At 37.3% G+C, this 22,992-nt stretch overlaps 1 protein-coding gene across 1 annotated transcript in view; it reads left to right on the forward strand.

Annotated features, from left to right (window-relative positions):
- LOC104528831 (adhesion G protein-coupled receptor L2) overlaps positions 1–4,891 on the forward strand; it is a 5,483-nt gene extending 592 nt beyond the window's left edge. The window contains exon 2 of the mRNA XM_010172963.1: positions 2,809–4,891. Within this exon, the coding sequence (XP_010171265.1) occupies positions 2,844–3,563 (720 nt within the window). The 5' untranslated portion in view covers positions 2,809–2,843 and the 3' untranslated portion in view covers positions 3,564–4,891. The remainder of the gene's footprint in view (positions 1–2,808) is intronic.
- Positions 4,892–22,992: the final 18,101 nt, after the last annotated feature.

Genomic DNA, 22,992 nt, shown 5'->3' on the forward strand with positions numbered 1-22,992 from the left:
TTAGTTCTGCAGCAAAAAAGGGTGTCATCACTTACCTAACATTTTGTCGTTACATTATCTAGTTGGTTTTTTTTTAACTACGGTACAATTCGTCAGTAAATATCTAGTAGTTACTGTTTGATGAGTCATAAGATCACTTTAGCATAACTGGAACGATAAATCTTCTATAAAGAGCTCATAAAACCTTGTTTCCAGTTTTTATTTCAAGTTTCCTTTTTAACTGAACTGTAGTTTCTATTTTCATTCTCTTGTTTTCTTACTTTCCTTATGCTTTCCTCTAGCAACCTACAGAGAGACAAGTATGGGAGTAAAACTTAACTTTGCCTATCAAATGTAAATTTTTTCAGCATGATTTTTAATGGGCACAATTAAAACATAACTAGCGGTCATGAAGTAGACTCAGCGGGCAAGTGGTTCACAATTTGCAAATGAAATGTTTCCACGTTCAAAAAGTACTTGCATACTGCTTTTTGGGAAACAACATGAGGTCTGTGGCAAACCCTGTTGGTAACAGAAGTTATGCAATGCTGAAATAATTTGCTGTTTAAAACCAAAGCAGTGTCAAGTAGAACTGCGTAACAATTTACTTATATTTTTACATTCCCACAGTAATCTTGCTACAGGCTATGGAAAGATTTTAAATTAATTACCTGATCATGGGCAACAAAATTTACCCCATCAAACCAATTTGAATATATTCTAGCATGCTTAACTCTGCAGTATATCATAGAAAACTCATTTTATATTATCACATATATTTTGGTATCTGTTTAGCAGAAGAAAAGAGAATTAAAATTATAGAATTAAATCACTTTCATGAGGGAAATGAATGCCAGCATGTGGTCCATGTGTTGTCTGCTTTTATAAATGCCATATGTTCTGCGCAGCTAAATCCATTGTAAGAAAAATCTTGGAACATACATGAAATTGCAAAACTACAAAGCAGTTTAATCAAAGCTTAAAGAGACCTTTCAAACAACCCTCATCACTGTTTAAATCAGTACACATGAAGAGGAGTTAACAATAACACAAATAAAAAATTATTTGCAAATTACTTGGAATTTATTTGTAAATTATTACTCTGTTTTTTAAAGTTGAAGACAAAATTTTTTTATGAGAAAATGCAATTACTTTTTAATTGAAAACAATATTTCCAGAGAAGATTGACTTTTCTAGGATAAGCTGCAGCTTTAATAATGGAGAAAAAATAACCAAAACAAAACCAAACAGGAAAATGTATAATCTTTTCCAAAACAACTTTTTTCTTTTACTCCTCCAAGCCTTGCATATAATGCAGCAGCCTCACAGTGGTCAGTCTCATTTCAGTAAAGTCACTCCATTCTTTCTTTACTTCCAGACATACCTGTAGATAAAGTGATTTTCTAGGAATGCTCTAACCATCTGACTTTCCATGGTTCAGACTGTTTAATTTCTTTCAATGCTTTTTTTGTTGTTGTTTTTTTTTTTTTTCCTCTTTGCTTGGGAAGCACTGTGCTGTCATAGTTTACATGTCTTTGTGTCTATAGGAAAACCTTTTCCTTATCGTGTTACCAAAAAAAAAAAAAAAAAGCCAAAACCAAAAGCATAAAGACCTTAATCATCATAAGACTTTGACTTCATTTTCCCCCCCCTTAAACTTCTTTTCATGTTTCCAGCAGACTTACCCAATCTGTCATTCCTCTAGCAGCTATGAGATATCAGCCGTGGCTGATTTCCTCTTCCCATTCCACAACTAATATTTATTCTTTGGTTTAATTTCTGTGACCCATACTTACAGAAATTCCTAACATTTCTGCATTTGACTTCCATGCCCATGGTAACCGTGGGCCTAACTCTTAATTAACTATTCTGGTTCATTCAGCGCTGTCACTGTGACTGATGCAGACTGCAGGCAAACTTTGACCTTTAGAAGCCTGGGGCCATTGTTGGCAGACAGAATATTAGTGCAAAAAATTACATTAAGTGGGAAAAGAAAAGCTGTTATTGCTTAGTAATCTAATTTGCTGAACCCTTGCTCTAAGTTGCTGAGAAGCTTAGTAATTCTTCATCATGTTACAATAAATCATTTTACTTTCTTTTATATATCAGCTACTCTTAGGCCAGATAGCCTGAGCAGACAGACATGATGTGAGTTGTCCAAAGTGAGTCATTCCACCTGCTGTCTATCGTGTTGTTGGATGGTGCTTGTGGGCCCTGATCCCTGTAGTGTGAAAGATGGCTGTCCTTGTTTAACATAAATTCTTTGTATTTACCCATTTTTTTCATTCTTTTCTTTACTTCATCTCAAAAAAAAAAAAAAAAAAGGAAAAAAATGTTAGAAATGTTGTTAAAGTAGTTGCTTGCCAGTTATGTGGGTTTATGTTGTACATTTGCCTTCAGTTATGTCTGTGATCTAATTCCTTTTTAATTTAGTGTTGTTTAGGACAAATTCTGTTAATTTTCTTTTTCTAAATCGTGGTGTATTTCAAAACATAGATGTTTCCAAATGAATTGCTTTGCATTACATATGCAAGGGCATGGAGTGAATAGTTCCTTGTGGAAGAGTCATAGAATTGACACTAAATTAAGAAATTAAAATGCCACTATTCCCCACAGGAAGTACACGTTAGTATTTTTAAAATGCATCTTTCCTATAAGGTGTGCAACTGTTTACATTTGGGAATGTTCAGTAACCTAACTTTTCTCAAGTCTTACTTCCAAGTACAACTTTGTCCTGAACTACATTAAAGAATTTTGTTAAAAAAAAATAATAATTGAGTGATAAAAAGCACATCAGACAGTAACCAGAGCGGTCCTTTTTCATTTCAGGACATTCACTGAACAATGCCAGGGATACAAGTGCCATGGATACTCTACCGCTAAATGGTAATTTCAACAACAGCTACTCATTGCGCAATGGAGACTATAACGACAGCGTGCAAGTTGTAGACTGTGGACTAAGCCTGAATGATACTGCTTTTGAGAAAATGATCATTTCAGAATTAGTGCACAACAACCTGCGGGGCAGCAGCAAGAACCACAATCTGGAGCGCACGCTACCAACCAAAGCTGTGATCGGTGGGAGCAGTAGCGAAGATGATGCCATCGTGGCAGATGCCTCATCTTTGATGCACAGTGACACCCCTGGTCTGGAGCTCCACCACAAAGAGCTTGAGGCCCCACTCATTCCTCAGCGGACTCACTCTCTTCTGTACCAGCCCCAGAAGAAAGTGAAGACCGAGGGAACCGACAGCTACGTCTCACAGCTGACGGCTGAGGCTGACGACCACCTCCAGTCCCCCAACAGAGACTCTCTTTACACGAGCATGCCCAATCTCAGAGACTCTCCGTATCCAGAGAGCAGCCCCGACGTTGAAGAAGATCTCTCTCCCTCCAGAAGGAGTGAAAATGAGGACATTTACTACAAGAGCATGCCAAACCTAGGAGCTGGCCATCAGCTTCAGTTGTACTATCAAATGAGCAGGGGTAATAGCGACGGCTATATAATTCCCATTAACAAGGAAGGATGTATTCCAGAAGGGGATGTTAGAGAAGGACAAATGCAACTAGTGACAAGCCTTTAATAGTGTAGCAAAGAAATATTAAAGGCCACGTACAAGTATTAGAAAGACTTAATTGGCCCCATGCAGGCTTCCTCGTATCTGCTTGAAGAGACAATTCTGTTGACCCTGTGGTTCTCCAGTAACGGGGATGACTGGACCTCGCAGTTCTGTGAATTTTTATAAAACAAAAACTTTGTATATACACAGAGTATACTAAAATGAATTATTTGTTACAAAGAAAAGAAATACCAACAAGGTATTTTAAGATATCTTCTGCTGCTGAATTTAACAAAATTGTGAAAAAAAAAAAAAAAAAAGATAAATAAACACTTTCCAGCCATTTTACTGCAGCAGTTTGTGAACTAAATTTGTAAATATGGCTGCACCATTTTTTTTCTAGGCCTACATTGTATTATATACAAGGCGTAGGCTCTAAAATCCTGTGGGACAAATTTACTGTACCTTACTATTCCTGACAAGACTTGCAAAAGCAGGAGAGATATTCTGCATCTGTTTGCAGTTCACTGCAAATCTTTTCCATTAGGGCAAAGATTGAATACATGTCTAACCACTAGCAATCAAGCCACAGGCCTTATTTCATATATTTCCTCAACTGTACAATGAACCGTTCTCATGAAAAAATGGCTAAAGAAATTATATTTTGTTCTATTGCTAGGGTAAAATAAATACATTTGTGTCCAACTGAAATATAATTGTCATTAAAAAATAATTTTAAAGAGTTTGAAGAAAATATTGTGAAAAGCTCTTGGTTGCACATATGTTATAAGCTGTTTTTCTTACACTCTGTTCATAGTACGGAAGTATGCTTAAAATGCAAGTTCTACCCGTTTTCACTTATTTTTTACTGTAAACAGTGTTCTGCTTTGACAAGTTAGTTTTTATTCTTACGTTTGGAATTTTTATTGCCAAAAAAACTATAATTTGGGGAGGAAATTGTTTTAGAAGCCAATTATGCCAAGCCTTGCACAAATTTGGTATAGCTAACAAAGATTGTAACTCAATTCCCTGTTCATTCTTTAATCAGGGTTGGGCGGTAGGGGGTAAAGGGGACACTGGACACTTCTCACAAGCTTTCTCGTGAATAAAAGGTGCCTGTCCTTTAAAAAAAAATAAATAAAACATAACTATTACTCTTCCATATTCCTTCTGCCTATATTTAGTAATTAATTTATTTTATGATAAAAATTAATGAAATGTAAATGGTTTCAGCAAAATTCTGCTTTTTTCATCCCTTTGTGTAAACCTGTTAAAAAATGAGCCCATCACTAATATCCAGTGTAAAGTTTAACACCTGTTTGACAGTAAATAAATGTGAATTTTTTTCCAAATAGGTAAAATGTGCATTATTATGTACGAAGCATAATTGGCATCAGCAGTCCTTCGACCCAGCTGTATCCTGCTTAGAATGGCTTCTTCATATTTCATGATCTAAGTGTTGAGAACACAATAGAAACTGTCTGTATAGCTCTACAGAAGAGAGGTCGTCTTTACTATTCATTACTCTAGTCACAGTTGAATAGGATCAAACTCAGACATAGCAAGGTCATTAGGAAAATGTACTGTAATTTAATATATTTACATAACTTTTAAGTAGGCATCTGTACTGAAATTAAGGTGGTAAACACCACTATCATATTCTCGGCAACAGTAATTAGTCGTTAATTATTAGTGATGAAGGTATATTGTTGCAGTGGGGAAAACATGAATAAGCAGCATTTGAATAGCACTCTGAGTGCTATCTAAATAATTAATCCATCACAGCCCTATTTTGAGATAGATAAATAAGCATGACTGTCCCTATTTTTATCAGACTAGGGAACTGCAGAAGGCAGCTGATGCCCAAGATGATGTCTTCAAATTACTGGCAAAATTGGAAGCCTAAAGTCTTTATTGTCTTGATTCCCAAGCCTCTTTTGTCCCTCTCAACCAGGGCATCTCAAAGATAACTCCAAGGGCATCATTTGTCACCACTTCCAAAATTGTGTTCTTCTGAATAACTCAAAAAGTGATGCCTTGTTGTCACTGAGGTCATGGTTTCGTGTGTGGCCACTGTGACTATATATGGTAACAGCAAAAATTGATTTGAAAGCTGTAGCAATTCTGTTACCTGCTAGTGGATTGGAATATATAAAGTCCATTTGAAAGATAAATTGATGCACTTTGAAAAAAAGTTTGGATTTCAGAAGAATATTTTGGGCAAGAGTTCCTGCTGTTGGGACAACAAACTGAAAAAAAAAAAAAAAATCCAGGTTGAGATGGAATTGTGGGATTCAGGTAACCTTAATATACCTGTAAACAAGATTGTCACACTGTAGCAGTTCTTCTGGAAGAAAAAGGCATCTTCACCATCCACCCTACTGGTAACTCTTGCACTATGTTCCTCAATACTTAAAAGTTACTATGTTTGCAGTAGAGTCACTGGAATGTTTAAATTTAATCAGAAACTGTTTACTTCTGTTCAGTAGAGATGCTTTAAAAATCTGAAGTCTCTATGAAATAACAATTTGTTCTGATTCAGGGTATACAGCAGACTCTTTGGAGTAAAAATTATTCCCTTGGTCTGTCTGGCAACTTAAAAGCGTACTTGCCTTCAGGTAGAAGGAAATCATGTCTTAGGGATTTAAAAATTGTGGTGCTCAAGTAATTTAGAGTACACATGACCTAATAACATCACCAACTTTCAGCAGAATCTTCAACCCTAGTTTGAGCAAGTGCTCCTTTGTGTCTAACTAAAGGTGGCAAAACTACATGCTGGAAAAAGGTTTGTAGCATTGTGCTCTTAAATATATATTCAATTGCAAATGTAACAAGTATTCATAAACCAAGAAAATGTAGCTGATGAACCTAAGATGAACCAGATGAACCTAAGTATCATAAGGGAATTCTTTTGTTAGCTTCTTTGTAATGTAGATGTTGCTTTTTAGTGAGCCTGGGTTTTTTAATGTTATGCTAGTGAGTGTCCTGTGTTTAGCTAGTAGCTAGCAGCCAATACCTTGCCAAATTTCTGTTGGTGTAACTTCTCAGTGTAGTAGGTTACAGTATAATTATATAGCCGACAGCTTATTGTAATTTCTTTATGTTCTCTTCTCACGTTCCTGCCATCTTGTCTTGGGATCAGAAGGACAGAAGAATTCAGAGGAAGAGTTCAAGAATAGCGAAATAATGACAGCAGAATTAATGGAAACAAGTGTTTCTTCAGGGTCATCAGTTAACCAGTTCTTATGACGGTGCCAAGGATACGCTGCTATTTTTGGCACTCTTTCAGAAGAGCTGTAATTTTCTTATGGCTAGTAATCTCCTGTTAGTATCAGTGTTAGCCCTACTGGCTCAGTTCAATTCTTCCGTGTAACTTCAGTCCAGTTATATTAATTCCTACAAAAGATTAAATGGGATGTGCATTTAGTGAACTGTTGTATAATGGTGCTATGCATTGTTTAATATAAAATACATCTCAATTCTACATAAGTGAACCATAACATGAAGAAATGCAACACTGGTAATACATTTATAGTTAAAATTAACCTTTATCTGTGAATTCTACAATACACCTTTGCTTCTTTTAAATTTGAAATGAAATTACTAATAAAGTTTACATATATTCACTTATGTAGGCAATAAAAGGTGTTTCAAATTGACATAAGTTATGGATAAAATATGTGTCATATTTTATGTCCTAATTTTTAAGGAAAGTTTTTTTCTGAACTACTCAGAACCAACAGAACAAAACAAAACAAAAAGTAAACAGCCCCTGTGTACTGTTGTTATTCCACTTTGGCTCAAAACTAACAAACTTGTCTTCTAGACCTGGTTATGCAACAGCATATGCTAGTGTAAAGTTTTAGCCCTGAATAAAATTATTTTTCAAATCAAGCGAAGCTACAGGTAGACAATTATATATATATGACATCTTCACTGGGGTTTTAACTCAGTAATTCTAGGGGATGATGGAGAATGAAAAGTGACAGGACACAGTAGTAATTCTTCAGATCCACCTCAGCTGTAGCCCTGCAAAAACTACTTATGCCAGAGAGGCCACAGTAAAGCATACCTCAGATTTTTTTTTTAAATAGGTGGTGACAGTCACCCTCCACATTTATGAAAAGCATTGCTACCATTTCAGTGAGCAAGGATCTTGCTGTATGGCTGCACTATGAGATAAGGACCCCAGACTGATGGATGCCAGTGGCATTCTGGGTCTCTGCTCCACAACTACACCACAAGTTGGAATCCAGATTTGCACTGAGTTGGAGATAAAAATTAGCACTGCCACAGCCCTGGAAGCAAGAGATCTGTGCCTCTCTTTTATATTAAACACTTTGTAAATTAGTAGGAATTCAATTGATAGATATAGCTCAATCATCCAGCTCTGACAAAAATCTGGAGTAAAGGGTCATTAGGACCCTGCCTATTTCAACAGAGTGGGGGTTTTTAAGTAAAATCCTTCATGTGGTTTTAGAATGACAACTTCCAAATCCTTTTATTCATGCAGGATAAATTCTCAATGGTATTTCATTAATTCATGCCTAAGAGCATTAATATCTCTTCTTACTGTATTATGTCATCATTAATCTCAACTGCTCCCCATCAAAGTTCCTGGCACGTAAAACGGATCACACCATGGTGCAGCCTGAGTGGTTATAAATGCTACTGAAAATCATAAAAGCCTCAACTTGGCAGCAAGATTTTAAAGGACCATTCTGTATAATGCACCAGCTGCTGAAGTCATCATTCCAGGATCCCAGATGGAGGAAGTCACAGTTGCAGAAATAACATTCAAAATAGGTAGTTTTATCAAGAAATTTCTTCCACAACAAAGTTTATATAATTCTTAACTATTTTTTCCTTGGGTGCACACCTTTTGTGTGTTGGAGTAGGAGTCCCAGCACAATGTAGACTGTGCACTGCCAACCAGTTTAGAGAACACAGAAACATCTGTGCACTTTAAAAGGCATGATTCACAAATAGAAAGCAGCAGGTTAGTATCTGTACGGGCTTTTCCAATGGAGAAGCAGGATCTCTGAACAAGCAGCATTGAATAGCTATCTGGAATAGCTGGTCTAGTCCTCTTGTAGCATAAGAATTGCTTTAAAATAGCATAATGCTGCTAAACTTTCAGTCTCCATGATTGCTTAAGAGAATGAGTCCCAAAGGTTAACGAGGTTTTCATGAAAATAATTCATTTCCATTCCCTTTAAATATACCACTCTGCTGCTTTTTTTGTATTACCAGGATAAATAGAAACTTCTTACCTTGTATTCTTTGTACCACTCGTTTTAAATACTTCCCCTTCATCTCTTATTACTTGACTCCTTTCTAAACTTGTTTTCAACTTCCTCCATTTCTCTAATCCTTTAGTTGCCAGGCCATAGAATTACATTTTGTCAGTATGCTTTAGAGAGAGGGCAAAAACAAAATGATGGGTGAATTGTTATTGTTGATTTATGGGTGGAATTGTATTTTTCATTCTGTCCATTCTGTGCTCTCCCCTCCCCCTACTTCTCACATAATCTTTAGTTTTCATAGTAGCCCTTCACAACACATTTTTTTTTCCACTAAGCTGATAATAGCAAATAATGACCTAAATAGTTATGGTCAATTTAGAACCCTGCAAAGCCTACTAATATTTCAGATTATTCCCCTCTGTGCCCAACTTTGTATTTGTCAGCATTGCATTTCATCTGCATTGCACTGCCCATTTATTCACTTTGTTAACCCAGGTCATTCACAATCTTCCCTAGTTCTGATTAACTGAAATAATTCTCTGTTAACAGCAAACAGTGCCATCTTTCAGATAGCACGTTCATCCTCCTTTTCAGATAGCACCAGTTTGAATACGGAGTGTTGGGGCACTGTAACATTAGCCTTTTGCCATGATAAAAAAAAAAAAAAAAAAAAAAAAAAGACTATTTAATCCCGCTCTAACTATTCATTTCTAATGCATAGCTACTTTAGCCCCCACTTCCTCAATACTGGTTTGCTTTAATAGCTTTTCGGTTGGGATATTTTTACAAGGATTTTATTTTTTTTCTTTCTTAATTTCAAATAAATTACATAAATTACATCAACCATTCCCTCTGCTCTCAGCAGCTGCACAATTGACTTAATTTTAGTATGTTAGAGAGGCACAATTTTCTTGCCCTAAGCAGTTACATCTCTTTCAGCAATGTTTCTTCTGCACTATGTGCTTAAATGTGGAACTGCTAGACACAAGACACAAAAGGCACTCAACTGTTACAAGCAAAACTTGGGTGGAATTTAGGCTCTGAAATCCCAAGGTACATCATCCCACAGGTGAAACAGATATTACTTCAGGGGCAGAATTAATTCTAACCTCGCAGGCACATACATTTTTGTCACTAAACATGTTTTGCCATCTCAAGTTTGGTGACTGTTATGTTGCAGACATGTCATCACATCAGGGGTGAGCCAAGGCAAGCCAGGCACCACAAGCAGCGTCACTGCCTTGTCGTGTGTAGTACCAGTGCAGCCTCTGAAAGCCATAATCCAGAAATTAGGTTACAAAGGGGCTCCTCCCCTCCCCTGCTGAAGCTACTGTCCTGACAATAATTACAATTTGCCTGGAGATAAGAGAGTCTGTAATTTCTTGGAGTAAATGCCACTATCGAAGCTCTGTAGCACCTGCTGATCTGCCTGTACTTCAGCTGGCTCATTGCAGCAAGAGCTGCATTTGAGAATCTTTCCAAATCTCTGTGAGCCCGCGAGTATTCCTTTGCTATGGAAAACAGGCTGAAAAATTTCTCACAGCTGTTTTTCATTATATGGCAGCTGAAGGCTCTGATCACACCAGGTTTACTCTTTGTGTTGTGAAAAGGTCACAGATCCTGCTTGTGAAGATCCAAAAACTCCACGCGTTTTGACATAATGTACATGTTATGTGCATTATGTACATAAAAGCTTCCACCACATAATCATGCATGAGGGGCTGTGTGAAGCTGCTGAAAGGCCTTGTGGCACCATGATCATGATACCAGCCATGCCACGCGGCCTCCAGGGTAGTGTGTAGATGCTCTCCAGCCAAAGGTGGGCACCACAACACTGAGGTGCACTCAGGGCCCTCCCATTTCCCACACACAGCTTCTGGCTAAGAAACTGAAAGAATCAAAATTGGGCTGGCCAGAGTGGTTAGCCACTGCAGACCTGCTCACAAGGGCCTGCTTCTTTCAGTATACGTGCTGAGTTACAGTCATGCTAGTGCTGCAAATATTGACCTGGCACTTTGCACTAAGCTACTCAGGCAAGAGTCTCTTAATGTGAAGCGACTGCTAAAAACCTTCCTGAGAGCGTCAACCACAGCTGAAATGGCTGGTGACAGGGTTGTCTTCATGACAAAAGCACAAACACATGAAAGTTTATATGAAACAGTGAAGGTTTCCAAGCACATTAGAGGCTGCTGGAAGAGTCTCAGCCTGAACTTCTTTTCAAAAGCTGGGGAGAGAAGGGAGAATACAGACAGATGGAGAAGTAAATAAAATTATAATATCAATCAAATGAGGTACAGAATTAATTTTACCCTTTCTCATTTCTCCTGTTTCCAGCACCACTAGCTGCTGCCCCTTCAACTTGCTAATGTATGTTTATGGCCTAGTGTTGCCAAATCACAATGTGCTTACAGAAAGCAATCTAGAAATTTATCATTCCAAGCACGTATTGAAATTTCCAAAGCACACTTTCAAAACTGAATTTAACCGAAAAAACTTATTTCTATGGACCAAAACTCTACTACTCACAAAACCACTCAAAATGAAGAAAACAGTCGATACACCTAGCAAGAGAAAGTGGTTTAGGCATTTGCCTTAGCATAGACTTCCCATAAATTATCTACCTCAGTTTTCCAAAGCTATGAATACACTCTTCCCTGAGAACAAGACTGATCAGTATCAACAAGGCAGTGTTGCCTATCCAGAGGTGCTGGTAATATGCACAGTATCATACTCCTCAGCCTCAATTAAGGAATCTGGTCTATGTCTGGTCTTGAAAGTTATGTATCTGCAGAGACAATGTTTGTCTCATATTTGAAGGATTGCTGGACTGAATGAATATTTAGAGTAAGTAAGCAAAAGTGTAAGTAAAAATGATGCCTAGACATAAAGAAAGCTAGCCTACTTTTATGGACAAAACTGCTCCTACAAAGTGCTGTGTAATTTGCTGAGGACCTTTCATGATCCAAGTCATGGTGTGCACACAGAAGTTGCTCTTAATGCAGATGCAGAGAGTATGAGAAGCTACAGTCTAAAGTAAGCAGGTAGCTGCTGCAGGGACTTTCTTCTAGGTCTCAGCAAAAGTTTGTTGTAGATTAACTGGCACTTAGGGGACTACTTGGTCTCCCCACGTCAAGATAAGAACATGCTTCGTGCTGCTTATAGTTATAAGTGTTCTAATTAGGTTGACTTGATTATTGTTCTGTGGTTTGATAGATGCTGTATTTAAAGTAATTTCAGATACTAATTTTTAGAACTTTTTTGTGAACTAGTAAATCAAGTGCAATTTATTAATGGAATTTTCTTTTCTTTCTTAATACCTATTCCCTCTAGTGTGTAACTTTAATTAGAACCTACTATCTGTTCATATTGGTAATGGTAACAGTTGTCACTAGAGTACAGATGCATAGATTCAGCTCATTTTGCCACTTTGACTTTACACTTAAAACCTAACAATCTTCCCCGCTATACATCTGAGAATACCATCCATTAATGCTTTATTTCACTGCCACCCTGAACTCCAGACGCCAAACACTAACAATCTGATTATTTTTTAACCATCCAATAATGCATTTTCTAAAGAATAGAAAATTTACAAAAAATCGCTTCATTTGGAGATAAATACCTGCTTGACAAAGGTTATTCAGGCCATCCAGATTTCTTTTTTATTACTACAGATTTTCCCAAGACAGTATTGCTTCTTGAATAATTATCGATCTAAGCAATTGTGTGCTAAAGTAGGTTGATTCATTCATTAAATATACACACAGAAAAGCTGTTGCCCTGGTAAAAACAAACAACTCCTTTCTGTCTGCTCCTCAACCCTTCCCTGGAATATTATGATTACATTGAAATGTAATCAGTTAATATTTGATTTGCATTTGTCAGGAAAAGGAAACATAAAATATATTTCTTTGGAGCAGAAGAATTGTTCAAATAACATTAGCCTTGTTTGGTGTTCTTCTTTACACACTGATTTTCAAGTTTCAGTAGTTTGACAGGAGTCTTCCAGCAACTAGTTGCAATTAGTGAAGCTCTAAAAGCTTGCCAATTTATTATGCAGTTAAACTTTCCCTTCCAATAAAAACTAAGTCCTTTTTCACTATGTGATATAGAAAATTGTATGTTTCACATTTTTCTTATTAAATATCAGGAATAGAATAGCTTTCAAGGTCTCTGTCTGCTACAAAGATAGCGACAGGCTGCTCTTGAAATGGTCTGCATAACAGCCAGTATACTTTGTGTAAGAGTCAGCAACACCAGTAGAGAACAGGGTTAAGAAGGTATCCATTAGCAAACACTGAAATGAAAAGAACCTTTTTTTCATTATGTACTCCATGGACGGTACAAAGTCACATTCAGTCTAGCAAATCTGTATAAATTCAATCCCCCAGAATCACTTGCTTACAGAAGAGCTGCATTTCTCCTAAATGAATGGTGATGATGCTTAAGCATTATATTTATCATTTGGTTATCCTCCAAAACAGGACAAAGGAATAATCTAAATTATCTCCATGTGCAATGGTGGATCAGCATGCTGTTGTCTGCTATGTCCCCCAGAAAGAAGTATGATAGGTCAGTGAGAAAAAAGTGGTAGCTCCAGAAAAACAATGGTTCAACAGCTATGAATCTGCTCAGTATACTGAAGTGAGTCCTGGGTGCTAGAGGCTGCAAGACTTACTGAAAGCATCCAGCTGAAAAAAGTCCATATAGAATGAAATTTAATTCTGTAACTCCTTTGTTTGAGAGATCATTAATATATCTGGTTGGCTTAGGTGAATTATGGAAAAATACTGTGGCCTGCTCTACAGCTCCCTTAGAATATTTTTCCTGAAATACTGAAAGATTATCACAATCATTTCATTGTAGATACAAGGCAGTACAGAAGCAGGCGTTCTGTTATCATAGGGAGTGGTAGAGCATACAGGACCTGCCCAAATAAGTTTTGAGTCAATTTATGCCAATACGGAATTAGCATATTTTGATTGCTGTCTGTGAGATTATTCCAGACCTGCACTGGTTAATGGGAACAGAGTGAGGTTTGCTCTTTGGTACTATCTATTTCCTGCCATTTCTCTCTGTGCTCATACCCTCTGTTTTATTACCTTATCACAGAGCCAGTGCTGTTCCACATCCACGCTCTCTTTGCATAGCATCACTGGTAAATTTAATGCTCACTACTTAATCACTTTTCTCTCAACAGGTAAGGAATAACTGAACAGCTGGGGGGTGGAGAATGACAAGACTTAGTGCATTATTTCCTTGTAGGAAACAAGACAACTCACCTGTTTATATTTAATCACATTAAGCTTTTGCCATTCACCAAATGACCCTATGAGGAAAGGAATCCAGGTCAGCTAGTCCAGTTGGTAGAAAATAGCAGGTACCACATACTCCAAGCCCAGCACTGGGCCACAGTAACATCTTCAACAAGAGGAAAAGTGAAAAGAACAGAAAACAGCTTTTGCAATGTATTTCTTGTTGCCATGTTTTGTTCTGCCATCAGCACCAGATTACTGTTCATAACGGTAAAGCCTGTAGTGATGCCCTGGCCCCAGTTAAATCCATGGCAACAGTTTTTGTTGACTTCAGTGAGATTATGATTTCTCTTCTGAATCATTAAGAGGATCTTTTCATATTTCAGTTAGTTGCTTCTTAGACTTGGCTACTGGACAAAAAAGACCTCAATTTTTTAAAACGCTTTCCAAGCATGGAAAAATACTTTCTCTTCACTACTTGTAATATTGTTCTGATGTGCATCACACCCAGTAAGTGCTGTTTCACAATGGAGAGCGTACACTGTTTTTCCCCCACTAGATCAATACCTGTCTAAAAGTATTTACTCACCAAAAGTCTGTCATCCTTTTCTTTGTCACCCTTGAACTTCTGTTCTGCTCTTGAATTTTTTTTTTTGCTTTTTGACATGGGTTCTTCTTTTACTTCCTGGCTACTGCTTCCCTCTAATAGGATGTTTTTTTCTTCTTTGCTCTGACATTTATTACAGAGTGTACATTGCAGCTTTTCCACTTGTCTAATAAGAGGGTTGGTCCAGCACTGGAATTGCAGCGGTTTTAAAATGCTCCCTATAAACACACATTTTATCTTCAGTTCCTGTTCACAGTAGCTGAAAGGAAACAAGAAGATGATGATCAAAATAGGAAACGGGAAAGACTGGCTGGGAGTCTTGTTTTATAGAAACAGAAGAAGAGTAGAAGGGCAAGTAAGACACACGGGTAAACCATTCTATATTGGAATAGGGCAGAAATTATATCATACTTCTGTAAATGTATTCAACTGAACCACTTATATTCTGACTAGCAAGACCTAAAGTGATGAAAGAAGCTGGAATAAAAGGATATTAAATAAGTCCTGAATAGCTGACTGCAATATTCACAGCTTTTGAAATACTTTATCATTCCTGCAATTGGTTGCTGACACACCATTTGTCTTTAGAGGAACTCATGCTTCCATCCAGCTGTCTGAAAAACAGATAAACTATGTTCACTGTCAGTAGGGACTTAAAAACCTGTATTCTTGAAGCAGTATCTGGAGAAAAAAACCCAGTTGTTCACTTCCTCCAGTCTGACTGAAAACTTCTTACAGAAATGGAGATACAATAGGAAAATTAAGGTAGTCAGTCACCCTTTTGGCATCTCGGGGTTGAAGTCCTTCCTTTGAATCAGCTAGAGAGGATTTAACAATGGATCCCTCTGCTCGAGTAAGTATAAGCCAATTACAGCAACACTGGGTGCCTAGTACACACTGCCAGTGCCCGCTTCCTGGGCCCTGACACAAAATGACCACCAGAATGCCTGGTTTGGGAATGAGTCTCACAACAGAAATGTTTCCTTTAGCTAGGGCCTCAAATCTGAAGTTTTATGTAACACACATCCTATCTGAGAATTTATCTGCTACAGCTTATTCAAAAAAAGGGTGACAGTGCCTTATTTCATATTCCAGACAACATACTCTTTACCTATCATTTCTGCTGATGCTGATTTGCTTCCAGAGGCTACTAACCTCTGTTCTACTGCACAGATGTAGCACCATTTACAGCTCAGATTTCAACATGAGACATATATGACTTTGGAATAAAATCTGAACTGAATCTTTGTCAATGTAGCTGAAATAGTAAGAATATATTTTTTCTCAAAGGGCAGAACTCTAGCATATCTCTGAACTTGACATAAAACGAGAATTTTGACAGTGTTCTCTTACATAACAAAATGTATTAATTAATTCACTTTTCCAGATTTCTAGTGGCAGTTACCTTTTTCAACCTTAGCAACTAATCAGATTGCCATAATTACAAAGAGTACATGGTGCACAGCATATGAGCAGAAGCATATAATATACTTGAAGTGTAAATGCTCCAACAATAAAGCTAGAATAAATGTATTGTTTAGTTATTGGCACAACTGGTACATTTATAGCTGCATCCAAATAGCTCTGACTCTGAAATGAATGCCTGTGCCTAATTTTTGCAATTTGGTGCATATTATTTTTCATTTATTAGGCTATACATTAAAGCTGGAGAGAAGAACATTTAAAACTACAAACATATTGTACTTTATAATATTACATTTATATTAAGGGTTTTTTTTTTACTGGGAGTGTGTGTGTGGGGGGGGGATAATGAAAACCTTTTATTTATGTATGTCAGACACCATGATGAATAACTGCATAGAAATGTAACTAAACCAAAATAAAAGTCAACTGCCTTCCCAATTGACTCCCTGAATTTTCTGCTGAAAGGCTATTGAAAGATTAGATAAGTTGATATACAAAAGCTGAAGTGTCATCAGTTTGGGTTTTTTTGAATCATCTTTCTAGACTCCAAAGACAATTGCAGTTAAGGAGCATATTGTTTTTGATTTAAACAGGCTTTAGGTCATCGTACTGCTGTTACTGCTTTAGCCTCTTTGTGTTCTTATTTGCTTCTCACTTGTTATACCTCATCTACAAGTGTCAACTCTGAGCTTTCTGGGAAGTGACTATATCTTTCTCTGTAGGAAGAGGCAAGACAATAGACATTGACAACCTAAACACAAACAATGATGTGCAATCATTTGCATTCATTTCCTGACACTCCAGCAACAAAATCTGAACAGTCTTCATATCTACTTGTGAGAAATGAGCAATTGGTCACTTTAAAGGACTCTGGTCAGACTCTTCACTGAAGCACTTTTATTAGGCTCTTGCAAGAGCGGGTGTCCTAACTACTAGGCACACACTGCCAGAGTGACACACAAAGTTTTATACCCTATTCCTGGCCACAAAATCCCTCCTTTATTTCCCTATTGGTGAGGTACTTTAAGGTTTGCAGCCTATCCTATACGCCTATAAAGTCCCACGTAATTTAAATTTCCCACTGCTCTATTTTAATTTTCCACCCCCTTTTTATTGTTTTTGACCTCCTTTTTATAAAAAGATGCTAGGCAGTTACTCAGCAGCACATCCTTATCTCTAGCCACAGATGTCTTAGTTCCTGCCAAGTCATCCTTGTGTTGCAGGAGCCCTCCTAGCTGCGAAGACAACATTAGCATTTCTCACATACTCCAGTCCTTATAACCAGAAAAGTTCATTGAGTCAATGACTTTGCCAGAAAGAGCCAACGGCCTGGTGTCTTACAGCACTGCAAGAAGGCTAAATGACATTAACGTACTGGGAGTTCAAGAATAATTTCAGTAATCAGGATTGTAAGAGAGGGCAGGTATATCAGCATATTTTATACAAACTCTAAGTTAGATTGCCATACTTGTATACCATAGGTGCTTTCTTTCCAAGTTTTCTCATTCATTTTAGAGCCAGGAACAAACATAGGTAAGTGTTACCAGGCAGAAATGTACTCCTGGTTTGTACTGTTTTCTCTCTAAGCTTCTGCAGTAGCAGTGTCTAATGCAGCACAACGTACTTGAAGCACATAATACTACTCGTAACCTAGCAGCTGCATAGACCCTTTTCTCCCCTAGCAATAAAATGGCTGCAGCTGTCCTCTTATTAGCCTGATTTTAAAAGAGAATAGCAATGAGAAGAGTATCGTATCAGGGCCTTCATTCTACTGCTGTAGACATTAGCCATTGAAGTCAATACAAGTTCTACCAATGTATCTTTAATTGCCCTTACAACTTGATTTTCCACCACCTGTCTGCTACAAACCCTCCCCTGCTCCTTGCCCTCCCCAAAGAAATATTAAACTTACTCCATGAATGTAAGATCTGGTAAAAGAAAAACCTCTGATTTCAGAATTAAAAGTAGCTCAACCAATCTGATCACCCAAAACTTGAACCAAAAATAAAATATTCCACAATCTATCCATAGGCCACTCAGAGACAAATGTCAATCCTGCAGTACTTAAGACTACATTATTAATAGTATTCTGTAGGTTACAAGCTGGTTCACCCATATTGTTTCAAGGTGACTGCATTTTTATGTAGCATATGCCTAACACCATGGGTACGATTACTACTACCATGTAACATCAGTTTCCATGGGTAATTAATTGATAAATGACAGCTAACTCCCTCTTAGCTGCTACTTAAGTCCTTTATTAACACATTTCATTCAATAAAGAGTGGGACAGTACAAATCATAGTGAAGGACAGAGAATCAGTTAGTTCATTTTCATACACTGACTTCTGCAAGCACTCAGGAACAGGTCATGGCTCATTGCTTTATCTTACAATGGGTCATTTGCACTCAGGAGAAAGCAAAAAGCAAAACCAACAGACACAATTCTTTCCCCAGAATAGCTTAAAATTAAGCTAAGGAAAGGACAGGAATCTCAGAAGCCTGTTCTTTAAGGTTATTCACTGTGACTGCAACATTACATGAGGAAATGCAAGTAAACACACTGAACATAACATGAGCCTTCAGAAAATAAAAATTGACTGAAAGGAAGCAGGATGACAAGACAAAAACAAAAATCACAGAAGGAGAATGAGAAACAAAAATTTCTGAAAAAAAAAAAAAATTGAGTATCTTGGCTAAGGAGGGCGAGAATTTTAATGACACATTAAAATGAGCACAAGTATTTGTCCAGTGAGAGATTTAAGCATGAAGATATAATGGCACTGAATGAGGGATCCAAAATAAAGCCTCTTTCTGTGATGGGAATAACAAAGAGTTGGTGGAAATCTTTATTGTAGCTGATTTGGTATATTTAAAAATAAACCAATCCTGCCAAATTTCTTATAAAAATAATCCATTAGCATCAATATCACAAAAGCTCCTGTTTACTTTTGTGAATATGAATTCTAGTTCAACTTTCAAAAGGCGCTACCTAGAAACATTTGTTATATTGATGTAGAGAAGAGATTTCACAGCAGCTGCATGAAACTAATATCCATATAGCCTTCTGAGCTTAATACTTGTAAAATGAAGTTGCAAAATTAATATAAGCATTTCTGAAGTGTGTTAGAACTATACTTCTGACAATGCTAACTACAAATCATGTCCTTCCCTGGAAAACTTTTAAAGAAAGGCTCCTCTAAATTGCCTTTCACAGAATCAGAACTATAGAATGTTTGGGTTGGAAGGGACCTTAAAGATCATTTCGTTCCAACCTCTCTGCCAGGAGCAGGGACACCTTCCAACAGACCAGGTTGCTCAAAGCCTCATCCAACCTGGCCTTGAACTCTTCCAAGGAGGGGGCATTCACAGCTTCTCTGGGCAACCTGTTCCAGTGTCTGATCACCCTCACAGTAAAGAATTTTTTCCTAATATCTAATCTAAACCTTCCCTCTTCCAGTTTAAAGCCTTGTTCTATCCCTACATGCCCTTGAAAAAAGTCCCTTCCCATCCTTCCTGTAGGCCCCTTTCATGTACTGAAAGGTTGCAATAAGGTCTCCCTAGAGCCTTCTCTTCTCTAGGCTGAACAGCCCCAACTTTTTCAATCTGTTCAGACCATCCTCCTGGCCTTCCTCTGGACTCGCTCCAGTAGGTCCATGTCCTTCTTATGTTGGAGGCCCCAGAAATGGATGCAGTACTCCAGGTGGGGTCTCACAAGAGTGGAATAGAGGGGAAGAATCACCTCCCTTTACCTGCTGGCCACATGTCTCGATACAGCCCAGGATACAGTTGGCCTTCTGGGCTGCGAGTGCACATTGCCAGCTCATGTTGAGCTTCTCATCTGCCAGTATCCCCAAGTCCTTCTTCTCAGGGCTGCTCTTGCTCCATTCTATACCTAAACAATAATACAAAGCTTGCCTAGTTGTTCTTTATCCTAAAATATACTGAATTTGGTGACCTTCTGACAGGCTGCAAAAGGCATCTCTCTGGCTGAGTATTTGGTAGAATTCCAAAATGAAACAGGTACATTTTAAAAGGTGCCTTTAGGTAGCTAAATATCTTTAAAATATTTACACCAATTAAAAGCTTTTGGCCAAACTCCCCTCCGAGTCATTATTACAGTCCTGCTACAATATCGTGGCAGGACAATATTCTATTAATAAAAAATTATAATACTTGGCTCAGATTTATGAAGATAGTCAGGCAACTATCTAACATCAGCCTTGTAGAGCCTTTTAATGATTATTTCAATACAAAATAAATAAATGATAACTGAAGCAAGTTATTTTAATGCATTATACTTTTTCTTTGCTATACCAGCATTTCTTTGCTGAAAAATGTCTAAGTTCTGGAATTCCTGTTCAAAACAGAATGAATACTTATGAGCTACAGTTGCATTTTTCACTTCTGAACCCAATTTTGAATTCTTGGTTTACTTATCTTTATTGAGATATGAGGCAGAACCTCTTCTCATATACTTCTTCAAACTTGCATGGAGGTTCAAAATCAGTTATTCTGCTATAGTAATCCACACAATACAGATAAATTTCATGTGCACTTGGTGGTATAACTCAGAAGTTAAGACATTTGGGAGAACACAGTGCTCATATACCAGAAAAATCTCCCTCAAGATTTTAGTTTTAAATACTTTTCCAGTATTATGAGATAGATACTTTTACTAATGCTTATTTTGTTTAACCGTGCATGCTCTCTTTCCTGAAGCAATTTGTTTGAAGAAAGACTCAGACAAACAAGTCTCTTGCCACATGTTTTAGATCAAAAGCTGTGGTGCAAAGTCCTTTTGCACAAAGAGGAGGGACTAGCATAAGTATTGATAGCAAACTGGGGAAGAGTTGTCTGCTGCAGGTTCCTCTTAAAACAAGATTTTTAAGCAGCTGCTTTCTACCAGGCCCTTCAGCTTCAGGAACAGCTGGGAAAAAGCCACAACTTAGATCTGCACTCATAGGGCAAATCTCCAGGGTTGTCTAATTACATTTGAGATTTCTCTGCCCCTGTAAGACACAAGGAGCAGCCAAGCAATAAACAATGAGAATAATTCTGTGCTTAAACAACAGTATCTAGTGTTGTTTTAGACACTGAGTGAAGACATTGCTCAGAGAGCATCCCAGATGGGATTTTAGGGGACCATTCTGTGAGACAGAGAAATTGCTGTCTCATGTCTAATACCTTTAAACAGAAAACAGAAGTTTACAGTGTTTCCATATTTATTAGTTGAGGCCATGATCCTTAAAACACCACACAGTATTTAATATTAATCACTGAAAAATTATATGCAAAGAAATTGCGTTTCTGCTGATTTGAAGGCATTAGTAAAATATGTAACAGTGCTCGTGAAGCTCACAATTTTCAGAAAATCCACAAGACTTTCATTCATTTAACCTCATATTAGAAATTCTTGTCTCTCAGACATTTTCATGTTAGAGATACACAACCTTATGAAGAGGTTTAGCAGAAAAAAGTGAGATATTACAACCTTTGCTACTTTATATTCAAGTACATTGTAATGCTACCGAGCAAGGAGATAATAATAAAAATCCTTTTATATTTGTATTTAATTCTGTGGTTTAAATTTGAAATATTGTGAACTGTGAGTCTTCAGCTTTGTTTCAACCACATATGTATCCTCAAAGGCATAAAATAGTTACAATACAAATGCCATACCATACCAAATGCTATGCAATTGTTAAAGACACATTACAGTTCAGTGTCAAAACTAAATACAACATATAAATACACGTCTTGTATCTCTTTTAAAGTCCAAGCCACATCAGTAGCTCTTTTAATGTCCATATCCTCAGCCATTGTTATTTACAAAAGGTCTAGTACACACAGAAATGGGAACTTAAAGAAGGGTGATGGAGAAGGTATAAAAAGTGGTACAAATGGAACGATTACTATCTGAAGTCCTAGTAGAAATGGAAAATGAGTGATTTAGAGTGACTCAAAATCTTATCATTTACCTGCTCAAAAAAAGGACCCAGATCATTCCAGTCTAGTAATAAACTTTTTAACCTACAGAGTTTCGGGATGAAAAATAATCCTCCATGACTATGCTTGTCTGTACTTCTGGAGTTCAGGAGCAACTGGGGTGTAAAACAGACATTGTTTCTCTTCTTGCAAGCTGTGTCTTCCTAAGTTTACCTGCTTTTCCATACAGACTCAGATAACTTGTGTCAGCTGAGTCCTCCTCAATCACAAGCCAGCATTTGAGGGTATGGCTTTCTATTCCAAATGCCCACCCTAAAAACAGGGGATTTGGAAGATGATAGCGAGGCCTACATGCCTGCTCTTTAGCATCTGTAAACTATGGCATAGAAACTGCTTCTCCTGTTCCTAAGAGAACAAACTGGAAATATTGTGTTAGTCTCAAGTTTTGTTCTTCATGAAGGATGGAGTTCCTCTGGGAAAGATTTGCCAGTTGTGCTATTGCCACCTTTCACTATATTTAGGAATGAAATGGAAGAAGATGGACTTTGATTCTTCTGATATCTTGAGAGACTCAGTTTTCATCTCCATCATCCTCTTCTATCCTACAACTTTATCCATTACAGTGTAGCAAAAAATTTGGGAAAAAAGTGACCTGACAAATTTTAAAGCCAATCTTGGTCTGCAAAATAAATATTAGGTCAAGACTATTGATTACTTGGCATTCATTGCTGACAGCGTCAAATATAAAGGAGGAGCATGAAAACCTATCTTGAAAGCATTGTTACTAAGGTTATTAAAAATAAAAAAAAATAAAATCCTGCAGTGTCATATACAAGTGTAAGAGAACGGGTTGGACTACAGACAACACTACATTGCCACTGGACTTGAACCTGTGACAAATGCTAGATTAAATCTGCTTTCAGCTGTATTTGAAGATTCCTTTTTCCAGGTAACTGTGTAGCTAGGTAAAA

The sequence above is a fragment of the Antrostomus carolinensis genome, unplaced genomic scaffold (genome assembly GCF_000700745.2).
Source record: "Antrostomus carolinensis isolate BGI_N321 unplaced genomic scaffold, ASM70074v2 scaffold1938, whole genome shotgun sequence".
Classification (NCBI taxonomy): domain Eukaryota; kingdom Metazoa; phylum Chordata; class Aves; order Caprimulgiformes; family Caprimulgidae; genus Antrostomus; species Antrostomus carolinensis.